Source organism: Rhipicephalus microplus, chromosome 1 (genome assembly GCF_043290135.1).
Source record: "Rhipicephalus microplus isolate Deutch F79 chromosome 1, USDA_Rmic, whole genome shotgun sequence".
Taxonomy (NCBI): Eukaryota; Metazoa; Arthropoda; class Arachnida; order Ixodida; family Ixodidae; genus Rhipicephalus; species Rhipicephalus microplus.
In genome coordinates, this window is record NC_134700.1 from 290653854 (window position 1) to 290674148 (window position 20295).

The 20295-nt window shown below is 46.5% G+C and overlaps 2 protein-coding genes across 2 annotated transcripts; one reads left to right on the forward strand and one right to left on the reverse strand.

Annotated features, from left to right (window-relative positions):
- The first annotated feature begins 6611 nt into the window (after positions 1-6611).
- Positions 6612-8750, forward strand: LOC142767380 (endothelin-converting enzyme 1-like). Its single transcript, XM_075868909.1, has one exon. It carries the CDS (start codon positions 6612-6614, stop codon positions 8748-8750), a length of 2139 nt encoding a protein of 712 aa, XP_075725024.1.
- A 2085-nt stretch (positions 8751-10835) lies between these two features.
- LOC142767383 (membrane metallo-endopeptidase-like 1) lies at positions 10836-12086 on the reverse strand. Its single transcript, XM_075868912.1, has one exon. It carries the CDS (start codon positions 12084-12086, stop codon positions 10836-10838), a length of 1251 nt encoding a protein of 416 aa, XP_075725027.1.
- Between the last annotated feature and the right edge of the window lie 8209 nt (positions 12087-20295).

Genomic DNA, 20295 nt, shown 5'->3' on the forward strand with positions numbered 1-20295 from the left:
AAAAAGATAAGCGGTTAAAATAAAAAGAATGAGAACTCCCGCGCCATGTAAAGACTACATATGAAAACCGTTTTTCTACACCCAGCAACGCCACAAGCCAAACTTGTCAAATCGGTGCGCTATAAAGGAAAATTTTGCCCACGCAACACCTTTTGGACCTTTCGTTTGTGTATTCATGGTACGTGCGCAAATTTTTCATTATGCAGCCAAACCAACTAGCCCGCCATTATCGGCGCGCTATGGCACTGAGACCGGTTGTGCTCCAATTACTGTCTGCGGAATAAAGCGACAGAAATATGCAAGTGCATGCAGATAGCGGGCAGACTAGTTGTCGCCTGGCTGTCATATATTTTGCAGCCGCGCCATCATGACGTCGCGCTGCTCGCCGGAACGATCACTAATAGGCATGTCATGAATACGTCCTATTGTCGTCAGCTGCACTCTAGCGTGGTAAATATACAACTTGGAAAAATTGCGATTGAATGACACGGAACAGTGTGATAATGCGAGTTTGTTTCTAAAAGGGAGGGCCTATAAACATATCGCGAAAATAGGACTGTTGACGAGAACACTCGACAACGCGAAGATATGTAAGCAAGGTTACTAGCGTGGCATAAAATGTGAACTGATATAATCAAGGGAGTTTACGGTGCATGCACTACAAAGTCAGTATACGCGTTCGAGAACCATCCGTGAGGCCTTGTATATGTACCGCAGAGAGACAGACAGGCAGACAATGAACATTATTGAGGTTAAAATTAACACTTAAGAGCAGTAGAGTGAACGGCGGAAAAATTGTCCGATACTTTTTAAAATATATGCATGCGAATACTTTTAGCAAAAGCTTTGATTTATTTGTTGGAATGTATTAACGCGTACCTTGGCCAACTAACTATTCAAGGTATGCCTTAGTATCTCAGCTTGATTGTGATAATGATTAGCAATAAGCAAATTATCAACATTTGAAGTATTAATTTTTTGAAAATTTCAAAGCCCGTTGAGATATATCTAACGGTGTACTCGCAGAAATGAAAAAAAATATGATAGCAGTGACTGTAGTGGTTGAGTTTTCGTAAAACATATCTGGGACAGTTTTTTTTACATGTTCCTCTCATGCTAGACTTATCCGTCGTTGTATACATCCACCTAAGTATCATAAGATGGCTGTAAGGCGAAAACTGTCCTTACTTTCTTCACACGTCACGAAAATGCGGTGGTGCTATTGTCGGGTGTTCCGCGCGGTGGGCAAAGGCCGCCGTGCCTACTGCTGTTGCTGCTGTGTTTTCGCTGGCGCGTGCGCTGTTTGTCGTGTACCGATGCGCTGTCACGGTTGTTTGCGCGGAAAGGAAAGAAAGATGAATTAGGCATTTTTTTCTTTCTTGGGGTACTACGATGTGAAGATTTTGGTCTGTCTGTCTGTCTGTCTGTCTGTCTGTCTGTCTGTCTGTCTGTCTGTCTGTCTGTCTGTCTGTCTGTCTGTCTGTCTGTCTGTCTGTCTGCACATTTGTTTGTTTGTCCACCGTAAGGATACCCCAAATGGCACCAAGCGATACCCGGTAATGGCTAACCCCATCCGCAGCGCCCACCAATATTGCTCAAGTTTCAGCGTTCATACTTGTGCGATTGTCAATTAAAAAGCAATTATTGTACATATCTGAGCCAACACAACACGCCAATATTTTGTATATGTGTCTTTATATTAGAGAAGGCACACATAAATAAATCTAAGGGCCGTATAGCGCTAATCACGCAGCGCTGACAGTGCAACGCGAAGCTCAAAAAGGCATGTTTTTGAGCATCGCGTTGCGCTGGCATCGAGTTGGAAACACGCTTTGGTAAGGCGACACAGTGATGAACCTACCCGTCGCTTTGCGTTCTACACCTTATTGCCTCCGAGACAGGCGCGCATCTTTCTCCGTGCGTGCGCACGTCTTCCTTCGTTTTCTAAGATAACTGCCAGATAGCGCTCGTGTATAACGTGCCTCGATATACTCGTTCACCTTCGCTGAATGAATCGAGACTCTCTAACGCAGTGCTTCCAGAATACAATTCACCGATTTTCTCGCGCAGAACATCAAAGTAGCGTTTTGTTAACTTTCTACACACGCATGACTATCGTCTTTCGACGACATTTGCAGTGACACATGCAGATACGGAGCCAATTTTTATGTCTACATTTTTCTGTTTACGAAGACCGTCGCAAGAAAATTAGCCACGGCTGTAAAACGCGCTAACTTGCCTCGTCGGTGATGTTATGGAGCCGATTACCTAGCAAACATTATTCGCTTTGTCATCGTATTGTGGCGCATGACATTTAAAAAAATAAGCATTGCGTGGAGGCAGAAAGAACACGTTTACCTCGAAGCAAGTTAACGTTGTGGATGTATTATTGTCATATGCGAATTCATCATGACTGCTATTGTTGATATAACTTCTACAAGTCTTAGACGTGTCAAAAGGATTTCATTGTACTCGCGTGAACTAAAGGTGTCACTCTGTCATCGAGCATGTGTTTTCTTCTGCGTGGACATGGTTCATTATAGCTATTTCGAACATAACTTTAAAACGCTTCATGAAAGAGAAGCAAAATGCAAATGCGACACCGCGAAATGATTCAAAACTCTGTGAGATGCACTCCGCTATCAGTAAAGCACCCTGCTCAGCAAACACTCACAGACTTCCCGTTGAATGCGTGTTTTGGGGGTATTTGAAATCTGAAGCGTTGTTCCGAGAAGAAATTATATGGCTTATCGATCGTTCCGAGTGATGTATACTGAGGAACGCTGATAGAAGGAGACTCGTTCGTTTGGTTTCTGTATGCTACACGAAATCGTTCCTGTGCTATTCTTGACGAAATCAAGCTTTTATCTAAGGCTTCTCATTCGAGAACCGTTTTTGAATTTTGGCGCGAGAAGCCATTTGTTCAAGCGTCGCTTTCGGGCGGGTCTGATCATCCCTCTTAGCATTTTCACTTGAACAACTTGCGTAGGTAGAAGATGAATCTCTTGAGCCGGGCTTCTTGGTTCATTTGCATAGTTATGAACATCTACGTGGTCCTACGTTCAGTGTGTCGCTCAATTCAACACGTTAAGTGTCTTTGTTCCACTCAAAAAGACAAAAAAATGAAGGAAGACTGGGGCATCTGTGATTGCAAGCATTGATCGGTATGGTTTATTTAAAGAGAGCTTTTTAATTAAAGGTGGGAGTCAATTATACAGCTGCTTTGTGGCTCAGAAACGGGAAACAGTTCTATGCGTGTCGTTTGGATCGTGCACGTTCTCGCTTATGAAAGAATTTTTTTCGCACCGAACTCCGCGCACATGCGCACAATGGATTCAACAATGCAGAAATCGTGCACAGAAGTGAAGATATTGCTTGCGCAATTGCTGTTTGAGAATCGTTGATTAGTTTGGCTGATATGATAAGCAAGTAAACCAGAGAAAAAAAAGCCTTTTTTTTTCTTGCTACCACAAAGGACTTGTTGCTCTTCAAAGAAAAAAAAAAAACTTTCACCCCCATGGCGTCAAGCGCAAAGACCGTTCGGTAGATACTATATGCAAATATCGTTTCGTAAGATTCGCATGGATTTATGTAATGCCTTTTATATGTAATGTAATTCTTGCCTGTCTCCTTACACACTGTTTTATTGCATAAGTGCACTGCGACTGTTTTATTGCTTAAGCGCACTACGACCCCTTCTCTTGCACTGCTATGCGTACTCCGCCCGTAACGCAACAGCAAGTAAGCCGATATTAGGGAGCTTTAGAATACCATTTGCAAGCGCTGCGGGCGTTGCGGGCGTAGCGAGCGCCGTATGAGATTTAGTATAGCGTTTTCCCTGCTTCGAACCGGAACGCACGATTGCAGCGACACCGTAGCCTCGAAACCTGCGCTTGCGGGCCACATGCGGGCCGCCATCACCGCACGCAATTTCGGATTTTTCGCGTGCGGTCCGCGAACGCGAACGCCGACTCGCGTTACGACGCATGCGCAGTGGTAGCGACCACACCGCAAGGGCTCGCGGTGCGCTATTCTAAAACTCCCCATTGGGTATAAAGAAGTAGGTTCTTACATTTGCCCCCAGCAAAGCTGCTATATGCTTAATGTAGGCACTTTAAGCTCCCGTTACTAATTGCAGCTTTTATTGACTGTTCATCGTCGCAACCCACTTGTGAACTTATTAATTTCAGCTCGATACCAAGCTGGCAAGGCGTTGGCAACAGAGACAACGGAGGTACCAGAACGAGCCTACGGAGGGTTTAACGTGTGTGATGTGTGGGTCGTGTGCCTAGTAGCTAAGTCGAAGGCAAACTTGAAAGAGTGAAAATTTCGTTACCAGCTAGCACCGAACTATGGCTAAATGAAACGACAGAGAGCGAATGGTTCTGCGCAACGAATCTCTTTACACCGAACACTCGCAGTTCATTATTATAGTATTTTCGAAACTGCATTACTGAAACAATGCTAGTTTGCGATATGTTTTGTTGACGTGGTATTGAATAAGAAAAACAAATTATAATTAAATTACAAAATCAAATATTGGCTAATCTCCCTGAGTGGGTATGAGCGATGTTTGTGGATTAATCATAATCATCGTCATTATCAGCGCGAGGCATGCTTTGTCTCGCCGTGAACGCGCTACTGAGGGCAGCTGCATCACATCTCCAAGAGACGATCATCTCAAGGCGCACACAGCCAATCGCTTTTGCAACAGGCTCCCACTTTGACGCTTCTGCTGGAACGGCCTTCACGGCATGAGCAGCACTACCGAATAAGCATCATCCAGTACTGACGAAGACAAGTCAAAGGCCGACTCTGAACATGGCACGTCCAGAGTGAAGTCGTTGGCCGCATACAGCGAAGCTCGACCCGAGACGGCGTCCAGCGTGACACCTGGGAGCCACGCTGCGCAAGTACGCGAAGCGTCTAATTCTGCCAGCGGGGAACTACATCGAGTTTGCCGCAATCCGCTTCTGGACTTGATCCTGTTCTTGTGGAACAAAAGAGCGCAGGCACCTCATCGAAGGCCGAGGAGAATCGGGTCGCTATGGAACAAAAGGCCCGACCGAAAGGCGGGAACGTTAAAGCAGAGCCGGTCTCCCGCAAGCCCGACGATGAAGCAAGCCGTGGTCAGCTTGGTTCAGGTGCACCACAGAACAAAGAGGTGAACCGTAGTTCCCCAAAGCCTACTGAAGAAAATGCTTCAGCTGCGATGAAATCATTGGTCGGAGAGCATGCTGGTTCCTTGGCCTCTGGCAGTTCCACTACCCCCGAGAGCAGAACACAAGCTATAGCCACAAAGGAAAAGCGAGGATCCCTCAGGAAGCAAACCTTCAAGTTCTGGCACCGATCCAGGGACGTCTGATGGACTGACTTCAACGAATGGAAAAAACGCAGCTGCGCTATCGGCGGATCAAGTCCGAATTAATACCGTGAAAGAGAAACAGTTGGAATTCAAGCCCGCGGCCCGTGTGGGAGACAGCTTGGGAATCAGAGGTGAAGGCTCTGGTCCGGCACAGCCGCGTAAAGCTCCGAGACAGGACGCAGTAGCGAGTCACTCATTCACATTCGACACAAACGAAAACCTGTCGACAGCACATAAGACCAAAGAAACCCCAGGCACTGAAGGCGAAGACAGATTGGTGAGAAACAAAACGGGTGCTCGTGTTTTTGATTTTAAGAGTCCTATCAGGACCAAAAGCCAAAAAGGAGGTGATCGTGACACGTCGACTGATTCGACCCTTTCATCCATCGAAGAAGCGACGAGCGCAACGAATGCGGAGAAAAGCTCCACGGTGAAGGAACACGGACCGCATAGTTCTTTTAAGCCTAATGATACCGATGAAGTTTCCCATGCTGAAAGGCACCATCGGCTTACCGAGGCAGCGTTAAAACGCAAGCGATTGGATGATTTATCAGTTGATTCTACAAGACAATTAAGCGTGAGCTTTCATCCTCAGTCAGTTAGAGAAAATGTGTCTGAGAACGCCGTGGAGAAATGCGAAGTGAGGTCAGGAATGAATGTTCAAGAAGGATTATGTAAGGAGAGCAGCAACCAGAGGACACCCTCTCAAACTTCGAACATGATGCCGTCACCATCTTCGGCGCATCTTCCTTTTGGTAAAAGTAGTACGTTTTCTGTAACTAAAATACCTAGGTCTGATCTACATTACAATGCACCGGCAGCTGCTACTTCTACGAAAAGAAGAATTTCGGCTGCGTCGATCTTTACCCCCGACAAGGGTTCACCAAACACTGTCAAGTCGAAGTTGGTTCTCGATGACCTGCCTGCGACAGCGCTGAGCGCTGACCGTGTACATTGTACAGGAGAAGGGGCGAGCAAGACAGACAACAATGAAAGCAAAATCACAGCCGAGAGGACTAGTTCGAATGAGCTGCTGCACGAAAATCATCATTATAACAAGAAGCTCTCCTCAAAATTTCATCATAAGGGAAGCAAAGCATCACCGGAGGGTGACGTAGAACACGTTCAATCAACTGCCCGCTTCGGTGTGAGCGCCAAGTCGGAGTCGAACAAAGAAGCAAGCCTATTAGGTCGAAGAGCATCGCGCGCGTCGACTGCAAGGAGCTCGCGCAGCCACAAGAGTACGATGCCTCCTATGCTGCCAGACATGGCACACGGAGACAATATTGCGATCGCCGAGCCAGGCATTCCTAGAGTGAACCAACCAGCGCCCTCAGAACGCTACCTGTATTCGATGGCTATATGCCTGGCCATCGCGCTGGTGTTGTTCCTCGGCTTTCTCTTCTGGCCGTCAAGTAAGCATCCAACTCGAGACGAAGATAGTGCGCTTGGTCGGCACAGCGTGAGCTGCAGCTCCTCCAGCTGCGTACAAAACGCCGTATATCTCAGCAACCTGCTGTCCTGGCGGGACGTCAACCCATGTAACGATTTCTACGCGTTCGTTTGCCGGCGCTGGAAAAGCCGCTTCGCTACGCCTTTGAAGGACACATCGGTTTCGACGGACGATGATTACGCCGCCTTCCTCGAGGACGTACTCTACACATCGATTCGCAATGACTCCGGAAGCTCGAAGATACTGCGGCCACTAAGATATCTCCACGACAAGTGTATGAATGTCAAGTTAATCGAGGATGGGGGCTGGAACGCACTTCTCGAGCTGATGTCAGATCTGTCTCTGGACGGCTTCCCGCTGACGCCACCTGTGCGGGACAGCCTCTCTGTGTGGTCGACAGCCGCGAATATATTGCGCATGTCAGGTTCCGCTGCGTTGCTCAGCGTAGGCGTCGCGTCTCATGCTGCATCTCCTAAAACAAACATCGTCTCGGTAGGACCTCCCGAGCTTCTGATTACTGCAGCGAACGTGGGCGCCAACGAAGCGATCAGGTTGTACACAGCTGCCGTCTTCGCTGCAATCAAGGCGCTCAAGAAGGACTACGTACCTCCCGTGGAGATCCTTGCCATAGTGAAATTCGCCAGCGATCTTGAGAAACTGGGTCAGTCCAGGATGAACACAGATGCTTCAAAGATCGATATCCTGGACTCACGGTCGGATATGTTTGAATTTCTGACTGCAGTATTTCGAGAACGCGAGAAGTCCATTTTTACCGGTGCGAGGTCATACATCGCAATCCATTTACCCGAATTCGTCAGTGACGTCATAGACATGGTTGCAAACTCAGAACCTCACACCGTCATGAATTACTTGGGAGTTCGGTTGATGATCCAAATCGCTCCATTTATACCGGAAGCTGGGCTGACCAACTTCTACACTACAATGGTCTTTGGCAAACACCAAATGGATCTGCCTCGTTGGCAGCTGTGCGTGCGTGCTACGGAAAAAGCCCTGTACCCGCTTGTTCACAGCGTCTTATTCCACGACACCCGGCTTAAAGCATCCATGCCATCCATTGTCGAAGTCGTCAGCAAAGCAATCGTCGCATTTATTGCGGAGGTAGACGCTTCGTCATTATTCGAAGACAGTTCCAAGGCTGCGATTCATCGCATCCTGTCGAAAGTCGCAGTAAATATCGTCAGCCCTAGCTGGATCAACGACACTGCTTCTATAGCGAACTACATCGATGGTCTTCCCGCTTTGAAGGCGACGCGGCGCGGGCTGGAGACGTACGTGGCGTTCTTCCAGCACACATTCTTCGATACCTTGAGCAGGGGAACGCGCACACGATGGAGCCGTTCCATCTTCAGCGCTACTTGCTGGTACGAATCGTACCCGAGGACCATCTACGTCCCTCTAGTCGCCTTCAACGTGACACAGGCGTTTCAAGGGAGCGACGATGACTACGTGCAGCTGTCGCGCTTGGCCCCGCGACTGAGCAGATGCTTGCTGGATATGCTTATGGAGGAGAGCAACTCGACGGATGGCACCGTTCGTTGGCTCACAGAAACGTCCCAGTCGAGGCTGGCTGGTGCCGAGAAGTGCCTGCGGGGTCGCGCGAACAGTGAGGGCTTGCGGCGGCTCCGCGACGTTCTCGCCGCACGCGTTGCCCTCCGACTTTTTCGGAAAAGCGACGCTGCCAAGCAGGACCTCGTGACGTCGCTGATGAACGGCCGCGTCATGACCAGCACCCAAGTGTTTTTCGTCTACCTCATGCTACAGTCTTGTGAAACGGTTGACGGACCTGAGCACTCTTGGCCAGCAGGTGTTGACGACTGGAGTATCGCGCTTCGCGATAGCGGCGACTTTAGCAAAGCGTTCAATTGCACAACTGGGTCGCCTATGAGCACGAAGCAAGGGTGCGTTGGTTGAACGTGCACTTGTCGGCTCTGCGATGGGGCTCGCGAATGCGAACACTTCGTTTGAACCTTGACGCTATTTTCCGTGACTACGTCTATTTTTTCAAGTTAGGGCGACAAAATCTAATCTGCAACGATCGGATACAACTTGTTCGTGCTTTTTTGAGCTCTGTAATGTTTTATTTTTCCCACATACTTTTTCAAAACTTTGTCTATTCTATATATAGCGCGTATGCACTATAGCATCACTAGTCCCACGACGAGAGTAGTTTATACCGCGAGGTCATGTCTTCTATCCCTGCCGGGACAGTACGCAACAGCCATGAATCGATTGTGATGACTTCGTGCTTAGCCGAGTCATTGAAAGCAGTCCCGTGCGATATCGTACCCGAGTGAACAGTAGCCCAAGAGAATGTGAACTGACGTATATACTTTCTTAGCAAGCTTTGAGTGCAAATTTCATTTCTTTACATAATTTTATTATACAAGAGTGCTGGGATGGTGTCAGTGGTGGCACATATACTCTGTTTTCGTGACTGCCCCTTGAGTGTTATGTACTGCTGGGTGGTCATACTTCGAGCGGGCGACCAGGCAGTACATAACCTGGCTTTAACTCAATTGAATAAAGGGCGAATATGTGTTCCCCGCTCGACGTGTCAAGTCCATACGACCGTGAGACGAATCTCTAAGTGCATGCACATGAAAAAAAAGAAAGCTAGGAAGATGATTCAGACTGTAAAACCAATCATTACTCCTAAAATACTTGTTTCCCAATTGCTTTCTTTAGTCATTCATTTATTTATTGTTGTCGCTGAAACTATCTGTTTCATTCCATATATCCGTAATCGCCGACGCCTTTTCATCTTCGTTAACATGAAATGTCGTTCCGTCACGCACTCGAACATTGTGTTTCAATGCAATGCATGTGAAATATCTGCAATCAACATACATAACAAAGCCAATCGGCACTTTGAGGTTGCAAGCCTGACATATTAGAGACGCATCCTATGCTACTCGTTGCTTCAAAAGCGACTTCTATCGTTTTATACGTCTCACGATACCATTAATAGAGTGGTAGTTTTGTCCCGTGGGCCTTTTACGCGCACAGTTGTTTCTATAAATATTACTGACAGTTGTGGATGCAGAATATGCAATGCAAACACACTATATCCACGTACTAGATCGAGCAGAGTACGCGTACTTATGTTGTCATCCTACGTATCTTAACATTTGGCACCAGGTGGCCATACATGGGAGTTATTTTGAAGGGGTCAGCGTTTATGCGTGAAAATACCAAATCGAGGTGGATCTGCAAAATATTACCGCATCTTTCAAAGTATAACCGCATGCTGCGCTCTAAATTCGCCTCTTACCGTTCTTCGCGTTTGCCCATTTCCACTACTTGGTTCATTCTTTCAAATGTGTGAAATATCATCCATTGATTCGCAAAATGATTGACGAACACAATCACTGAACAAGCTGACACAAACGCGTCACAAATTGCGTGTTTTTTCTCCTCGATTACACTGCGCAGCAGGCGCCTTGAAGCCGCAAAGGGATGGGCCTCGAACCAGAAGTATCCGTAGCAGACGACGCCCCGTCTTGCTATCCACCTATTCAGTCAAGGTCACCTTTGATTGGCTTTCGCTGGACGTGCAAAGGAACGGTTCTACTTGATTCAGTAAATAAGAATAAAATAAAATAAAGACGAAATAACAAGTAAGCATTCCCGAAAATTCACGCGATACCCCTCCCCTCCCACTATGCGACGCATTTACTCGAGTTACACCCCGTGGAAACATGTGGGCGGCATTTTTTTTTATTAGCAGACGCTGCCTGCTTCGGCCTTGCGAGGTGAGAGAGAGGGAAGGGAGTGACAGTTTTGAGGGTGTCTTCCTGAGCTGGCACGGGACTCTATCATGCACATAATAGAGTTTCATACAATTATTGTATGAAACTCTATGATTCACAGTAAAAGTGTTGAGCATAACCGCCGACGCCTAAGCGCGACATTGTGCGACAAAGAAATGCTCCTCATTTAAAAGTATTCAGGCGCTGAACCTTTAATGCATTCGCGAATCACAAAGTCATTGGCCAGTTATACGCCACACTTCCTCGCCGGGTTCATCGTTGAACCACGGGGACAACCGAATGCCACTGACAGTTCGGGATCGTTTCCAAGTGCGGCGTTCCACTCGAGTTCCGAGCTTGGAGCGGCGTCTTCAGCGGGCCTGCTTTCGCAGGACTGCAGCACCAGCAGGACGAAGAAAAGTTGCTTGGCGGTAAGCAGTTTGCCGTTGGGAAGGCTAAGCGTAAGCCCGCTTCCGGACGCATTCACGCTTCTCTGAAACTGTTCGTACGCGAGACGAACCGACAAGCTACGCTTGACAATGGCGAGAGGCTCCCTTATGTTGCCTCGCCCTGCGATTCTATTGAGACAAGCCTCACTACTTTCTAGCTTATGCTTGGTCGCTTCGTCCAGCCACCACTGCAGATGGTCGTTCGCGAAGGCGGTATGTCCTAAGAGCATCTCCAGAATGCACTCTTGCACACGAAAGCCGGCCCGGGAGACTTGCAGAGACTGGGTATCAGGGTGGGACCAAAGAGTCTCGTTGAATGTCAGCAGCGGAACGTACAGAGTGCGAGGGTTCAGCTCGTGCCAGCATTCGGTCGCGAAGATGGACCGCGTCCATTGCTGCGAAAAGCCACGAGACAGGGAGTAGAGAAAGCTGGCTTCGTATACGGCCGTGTATGACTGCAGAGCCGTGTGTGCTGGACGTATGGCCGGTAGAGTTTGAATGTAGGCTTCCATAGCAGAGCTTTCACTCACCCAAGGGGGTCCGAGTACTCTAAAATGCGTCTTGCTCAATACGTCTCGGAAAGCTGCCTTAGAGAACGCAGTGAAGTACGACGAATCGTCCACGCCGCGGAGAAATTCCTGCGCTGCTTCGCCGACGAAATCAGCAAACTGCGACGATGACGCGTGCAGGTTCTGGTACGTAAAATACGAAGCGTACATGAGGGGAGCTAGCGCTTGTTCCACAGCTCGAAGACAGATTTTCCAACGGGGTGATGTCATCGTAGGCCGGGCTGTAAGAAAAGTGTAGAACACCTGCGCCAGGCCTGTGTTGGGAATGAACGCCGATACCTGTATCATAAATCGTAGCGCGAGATAGTTTATGGCCGTGTGTAGTTCGGTGCTCTCCACGAGTTGGATAATCCGTCTTATAATATTCGGTGACGATACCAATACGTCCGAGTCCAGTTTGTCTGTATATCCGGGCCAACGATCGTAAAAGACACTGGACATAAACTGGGCAATGGGCGATGAGGAGTTCGTTGTGGACATGGTTATTGCCACACTTACTGCACTGTGACTAATGGCGTTCTCATAGCTGGCGGCAAATCTCGCGATTTCTAACAGGTTTTCAACTGGAACGAATCTTTTTTTCAAAGCCTTGACTGCAGAAAATATGGCGTTTGTGTATAGTTTGACGACACTGTCGGTACTCATAACACCGTGCCGAGGCAATTCTGGAGGGCCTACCGCTAGAATACTATTTGGCGAACCTGATGGAACAGCGCCGACGGTTATAGCAAATAAAGCGGTGGTTCCTGTCTTCCTCAGAAGCCGTCCAGCAGACTTCCACACTGACAGGCTCCTTCAAACCGGTGGCGTCATGGGAAATGGTCCAACCGACGCATCTGACATTATTTCTAGCATTGAGTCCCAACCGTCACCGTCTATTTGGTTCTCGCCCATGCACTTATCCATCAGATCTCTCAGCCATGTAACGCTTTTCAAATTTTCCGCCTTGGTTTGCAGCATAGCGTACACACTCCGTTCGAGACTTGCGATGCTGTCATCGTCTTGGGTGAAAAAGGACGAATGAGGCACCTCCAGGTGCTGACTCTTCCACCGGTGGCACACGAACATGTAGAAGTTGCCACAGGGTGGATCGTCTTCCCAAGAAAGCAGCTGGCCGAGGTATTCAGCGTCTTTTACACAATAGTCGGAGACACAGACAAGTGAATCATGCGAGCCAGCTTTGTTTCTACCATGTGTCGATGCCAAAAGGTAGAAAACAATGAACAGAAGCACTACGAAAACGCCAAGCAGAAGGAACGCCACGAGGTATTCTTTGTAATCAGGTTCACCTTCTCTGCTGACTACCCTGAGGTCTATGTCTGCAATGTTGTTAGCAGCTAATGATTCGTTCTTCCGTCTTGTCGCCGCCGTGGATCGCCGCGCGGATCGAGTAGATGCCGTGACAGGTGGTACCGCTACTGCTTGGACAGGTTGTCGATCATCAGGAGATTCATTTTCGGTCTCCGAAGGCAGAGCAACCGCGGCACTCCCGACGTTTTGCTTCGTCATCGAGCCTTGATCTCCCGTACCTAAGAATTGTGCCACAAGCTTTGATATTGCTTCGGCCATATCAGATGTGACAGCGGGAAGCTCTCTAAGATCATCATCTTCGGATAACTGTTCTATGTCTTCCCGGTTCGGCAGCTCTCTGCTCGTAGCCTGCGTGCCTGTAACTGCTGGCGCTGTCTCATGCTTAAAGGAGTGGACGTCTCTTGTGTTCAGCACAGGCTTCCGAGTCGCGTGGATGACAAGGTTGCCATCACGACTTGACAGGCAGAAGTTCTGCGGTGAGCAAACGTCTTTGGGCACGCTGGGTGTCGTTCTAGCGGCTGTCAAACGAGTTGTTGAGAACGTAAGACCTTCAGATGGCGTCGCATACCCGGACTCAGGGATCTTGTCGCTTCTTGCGCGGACTTGCTCTGGCGCCGTTGACTTGGGTGGTGGTTTAGACTCTGTAGAATGGAAAGAGTCCAACAACGAACTTATTGCTGTGCTCTTACTTTGTTTCGGCTCTCTGAGTCTAGCCTGGTAACGCACTCCTCGTCGACTCATAACTGCGGTTAAATATTGAAGTAAAACTGCCTATACGTAGAGTGCCGCTGTTCAAGCCTCGACAATGGCGCCAACTTCTTCTTCTTCTTCTTTAACAATTACGCAGCGTTCAGAATAATCAAATGTAACGTTCAGTAAGAACACATCCACGCACAACATCGCACATTTTACATTATCAAAGAATTTAGGCTGCGATGAATTCCAAACAGTGGCGTAGACAGAAGTTTCTTTCGGGGGGGGGGGGCACTACCTTGGAGTGAAGTGGGGGTCGGGCAGGCAGATGTGGTCGAGTGTTACTTTGTGCTCTATATGCAATGACAATAACATTTTTTTGGGGGGGGGTTAATGCCTCTTATTACAGACACCATGCTGTTAATAAAGTGTAACAAATGAGTGGTAGAAGTTGCAGAGGATTGCTTAAAAAGTTCGGCACATCCCACGTACCTTGGGAATCGTCGTTATGAGAAGCATGCCGAGGGAAGATGAGCGTGTCCCAATTTTTTTTAATTGAACGACACGCCATGAAATACGCTAAATATATGTACAAACGTCGCACTCACAGACATATGTGAAAAAGTTGCAGATGTTTATATTACCAGTTGTTTGCACTTGCGCAACGATACAAACAGGAACATGCGTATTAGGAACACCAGAAGCTGACATATGAAGGGCTGATGCTCGCGAGGATGCTGGCCCTGGACACTGCTAACTTATAAGTCAACTTCGGTGCATGGTACTTAACCACAACCGACGTTAACCCGACGTGACGGCTGTATCAATAGAGTACATATGTAATGTTTATGAAATTGTATAGGCAGCACTGCAACCACTATTAATATTTAACGAAGATTAGCATGTATTTGAGAAGTAGTTCCAAGATCTGGCGTAGCTCTGCGGTAGCATGCTTCCTTGCCATGCAAAATGTTTGGATTCGATTCGAGCTGGGACCCTGACATTTATTCTTTGCATTCTTGACGCTGGCACTTCAAAATTGCCCAGGTGTGTTCTCGTCGCTCCTCGGTAGATCTGTGGTACATACAAGCATATCACTGTCACATACTCGCTCGTGGGTACGTGCCACTGTCTGGCGGGAAGTGTTTGACTGCGCACGCGACGAGAATGTGACATTATTCATGTTCTGACCAGCACGTCATATTCGTCAAACCATCTTACCCTCCCATGCTAATTATCACGAGAGCACACAAAGGTAAGCGGCTAGATGGATAGATAGATAGATGGATATGGCTAAGAAATTTTAAATGTTTCTTTTTAGTTCCGTTACTCTAAGGATCCTGCCACCTGGTTCTTGCTCCTTCCCCTTTGTGGGTGTGTGTCAGTCATATGGGGTTGTCGTCGTCGTCGTCGTCATCATCATCATCATCATCATCATCATCATCATCATCATCATCAACAACAACAGCAGCAGCAGCAACAACAACAATAACAACAACTGCAACGAATTCATGTTTGCTTATTCAGAACCTGACCATAAGATACATGTCTAAATATAGTCAACAGTTCGACAAAACCTCGTCTGTTAAGGTACGATGTTGCACATACGGAAATTGTCACTGACCAGATAAAAAATTGCCAAATTTTTGGCAAAAATAGCTGTATTTCTTCTAGAAGCTTTACTATATAGTTACACACATCGAAGAAAATTTGACCACCTGTGGTTCTTTACGTACACACAAATCTGAGCACATGCGCCGACCGCATTTCGCCTCCATCGAAAATGCAGCTGCCGCAGCTGAGATTCGATGTCGCGACCTGCGTGTAAGCAGCCGAGTACCTTCGCCACTAGACCGCCGCGGCGGGGCTTTATCGTGTTCTACTTTTGAGAGTGAAGGACAAGCGTCCTCTCTTTTTTCCCTCAAAGTTATGGACCAACCAGTCCAGCGACAATTACATCTTACTTACATTTCTTTGATAGCGCCCAGATTTTCGTCGCATTTTTTTTTCTAGCACGGTGCCGGGGCTACAAGTCACACATATATTGCCCCTGCTTCGTGTTGTGCAAGATGTGTTGCCTTCTGTATTAAAAATGATCTGGTGCCCCTATAAAGGTGCGAGGATTGTTTGTATCAGTCAAGCTTCCAATAAGCCATGCGACGAAGATACGCTCCTTTCCTGTGCCTCGTTTATTTCTTGGCGGTGCTTAGGTGTATCATTCTTTCTCTAATATTTTTGTACCATTCAACCCAGTCCAATATTCGCTATAGTAAACTCACGACAGTCGGAGCATCTGGTGTCCATCTTCAGAATAGTGGAAGGGTCCTTCATATTTCTTCCTTCAATCGGGCTCATATTATTGCGGAAATGTTCCAGAAATAGTCACAAGGACGCAGCACAAGTGAGCGTGTTAATAGAGTTTATCGGAAATTGTGTGTACGAGTGAAATTGTTCGAAGATTCGCGCTTTTTTTCGGTTTTTAAAAAAAGGAAAAAAATACTCTCGTTTGGGTATACATTTCCCAGAAGAATGTTAAAAAAATCACTGCATATCCACGGAGTAAATGATGATGAGTGGGGCGAAGTGCTTGAGGGTTTCATCTCAAAACCGTGAACAGTCAACGAGTATCGCCCACTACATCACAAAAGACATCACAATCACTGTATATACCAAAAATTTTATTTTTCAGAAGTGGTAGCTCTACGTCACTTTCGTTCTCCCTTCAATATAACGGCTTTATGGTGGGTGAAGTGGTGGATCAGTGATGGAGCGTAGTGGGATGTTTGCAAGGACGAAGCAATCGGCACTTTGCAAAAGTGCTACTATAGACGGTCACGTACAAACAAGATATGGGCACAGTGTGGGGCAATCTATGGTTCTTTAACGCGCACATACGAGTACACAACCGTCTTGCATTTCATATTGGCTACTTCTCAACAGTATTTGCTTTATGGTTGGTGAAGTGGTGGATCGGGGATTGGGCGTAGTGGCATGTTTGCAAGGACGAAGTAGTGGGCAGTTGGCAAAGGTGGAACTAAAGGCGGTCACGTACATACATGCATGTGATGGACAGACCAAAGCTTTTAAGAGCTTCGCCCCTACAAAAAACCATGGCTGATCTCACCGTCATAGGAATCAGTATAAGACTATATGGAAAGTTTCTTCATAGAACTAGTGCCTATTGTGTAGTGACGTATGAGAGTTTGTACGATGAATGTTCGACGTGGACGAACCCATACTTGACGCTTATAGAGGCGCCTCTCAGCCGCGGGGACTAACACCCGCGATCTCGACTTGACCATTCTGGGCACTATGCCCAGAAAAAGAATATTGTGAACCCCGTGCAAAGATGACATGAACAAGCACGCATTAAACACCGGTAAATAGCGCGAAAAACCACGTGGATACACAGAGTGCACGTGACGTTGACTCTGAACAATTGTAGAGTTGCTGAGAGTCAGCGCTGTGTGCGTGTACACTTTCTGCGCATCTTGTGGTTTTCGCGCGCTGTTTTCTGATCGCGCACAACCAACAAGCCCAGTTCTCTGCACTTTCGAAACACTGGTACTCGATATGCGGGTCTTCCCGGCGTCGTCGGTTGCGGAGAGAAACGGAACGCTGAGCGATGCTGTGCAGCAAAGGGTAATGATTCTACGCCTCCGCTTATGCATACGCTATCGCCTTCAGCAACGGGGCAGGCAGAGGCTCGTAGCTTGAACCGCAAGCACGTCACACGTCTCGCTGGCCTCTGCCTCTCTCCACCAAGGCACTACCACACAGTGACCATGCCATATTCAAATGAAGGCCTTGCGTACGCAGGCGGTGTATTAAGGTATAGTCGCTTGGGAGGTATAGAATTACTAAACATTCGGCGAACGCTTGTTAAAGAAAAGCTGTATATTAATGGCGGCCACAATCCATAGCTTGCTCGTTTTGATAAAGTTATCTGGCAACGATGCTTGTATAGTAAAGTACGACGCTAATCTCATCACCCACATCTTTTCTTTTTTTAGTCGTCCTGTTCGGTTAATTTTACGTTGACGACATCCCCCCCCCCATCTTTAAGCGTTCTTCACATGCTCCACGCCCTAATTAAGCTGCCCCTTGATGCTTCTTAAAAAAACTTTTTCGACAGCATACACTCGTCAATATTGCCACTTGTATACAGGAGGCACTGGTCACACGTGTTCCATTCTTTTACATTGTCGTTTTAACGCCCCATTACTATGTAACTGCTACCTCGCGCAAAGCGTGTCCGAATGATTGCGATCTATCGAGATAATGTTGGAATGTTCCAAATCAGATTACATGCTCCGCGCAAGCATTACACTTAGTTCTTCAACTTTCGCGGCCGCTAGCGATAACACTGGAATCTTCAATGATTTGGTGTTAAAATCAACGTACTTGACAGTTGATCGATATCGATGGCCGACGCTCTGTTCATCACTATCAGTGCAAGTATGTATTGCGGTAACCTAACTTTACGTTTACCAGCCACCAAGTTCAGTCAAATAAACAGTTTCCTTTTGAAAATACAGACTGTGGCCTTCGCCAACGTCACGATCGCGTAAAAATATACTCCCAGTTAAGTTAAATGTGTGCTTTAGTTTTATTTATACAACATGCTATAGACAAAGTATTGTAGTAATGGCTGTTGATGATGTTATCACAAGGCTTCGCCTACAAGTGTGCTCGAGGAACTTAATGTATGGCCACATCCTCGTATAGCCTTTGATAATAATCTCTTCCGCCCATATTCAATAAACTGATCCTTTCATAGGGGTCCACTCCATTGCTGTTATAGGCTTGCGCGCACTTAGCGAAAGCAGAAGGCGATTTTTCACAAGGATATTGGATAGATTTGTCGCCTCGCGCACTTCGAAATGTAGAAAAAGAAAGCAAATGGCAAGTCATAAAATCCGCGAGAAAAAAGGTGCACTTTTAATTTCACAAGTATTATTCATTTACTTATTTATTTACAATACTGTAAGCCCTCGCGGGCTGTTAAAAGGGCGGGAATGTAGATTATACATTATAAAAATGCAGTACTACGTAAAAATAGACTCGAAATGACGCTGAAAAACTTCAGCTGACTCCCAATCGATAAATTCACTGGTATTAAGCTTGTTCCAATAATTGTATACGAGGCAGAAAGGAAAACTTGAGCACGTCAGTTATCGAGGCATTACAAGATATCTACCGCGCTGCTGAGCCTGAGGAATATTCATAGACGTGACGCGGTTGCAAGGCCAATCGTGTGTTGGTGGTGCGTTTAATTAAAAAAAAACCTGTGCTAGCGTATATACGGAACAGCCTTTAATGCAGACTGTTAATTATCAACAAAAACTGGGGAGGAGTGAAGCATGCAGGGAAGGATGTGTCAGCATCACTTATTACGTGGTCGGGCTAACTGTAACCTTTTTTATTTTCAGTGAAACGTGGGCGAGCAGTGCTATTTACCCAAATTTTGTGGCACGATCCTGTTTATATAGAAACCGTGACTGCATGACATGCTGTCACGATGTTATGCACCGGCAAGTCAAGACCACGCAATGATTGCGTCACAAACTGTGTCGACCTCGTGTTTTTTGATGATGTGATGAAAGGAAGACGTCATCACGCCAAGTTAGCATTATGATTGATCATGACTGCATGACACACTGTGACGACAGGGGACGCCGACAGGTTGAGCTGCGAAGGTTATGCTCGTGTAACAACTAAACTGCAACGTACATGGAAAGCTCAACTGCTACTCGTAAGTGGGGGGACTGAAGTGACAAAAAGGTGCCCCACTTGGGCTCCCCGAGAAGCGTATCAGAATGGATATCTGCTGAATTTTAACGGAACTTTTTTCATAATTCAAAAGTGTGTTTTCCAGCACAGCGTGTTCACCCATATAATCCACGAATGGACCTTCCTTATTAGCTCATCACCGCTGTCTTATTATTTTATACTATCGTAATCTTTGTATCATATCCTTATTTATATTAGCGTATGTATGTCTTGGCATTATGTTGCACTTTTTGTTTACACATTAGAGTTCTTTCTGCGTTATGTATGATGTTTTGTATTGGACTTCATGTTTTGTATGTAAAATAAGTGCAAGGATTGTATGGTGCTCTGCTGTATGTTAATAATAATAATAATAATAATAATAATATAATAATAATAATAATAATAATAATAATAATAATAATAATAATAATAATAATAATAATAATAATAATAATAATAATAATAATAATAATAATAATAATAATAATAATAATCTATGGGTTTTTAAGTCAAGAGATCTGAGTCTACATCCACCACGTACGTCGTATAGTGCAAGAAAACTGCGCCTAAAAATGCCGTTTAAATGAAGTGGCTGGACGCCATTAGTTAAGCAAACTGCCTAGCAGTGAAAATGGTTTTACAATTGAGAACAGGGTAGGAATTGTGGGTTGTGCTTACAAATCCTGTTACGCGGAGGATAACCATCGTCGTCACCGACGACATTAACGACCAGGTTTCTCGGTAGTTCCAGCTTCAACATTACCGCATAACAAACAAACAAACAAACAAACAAACAAATAATCACAACGTAAACGTGTTTATCTAACGCTGGCGCAAGAGTTGGCCGGTAGTTTGATCAACGAGAGCGCGGGACGTCCACGTGCGAGGAGTGATAGAGATGAATCGACTA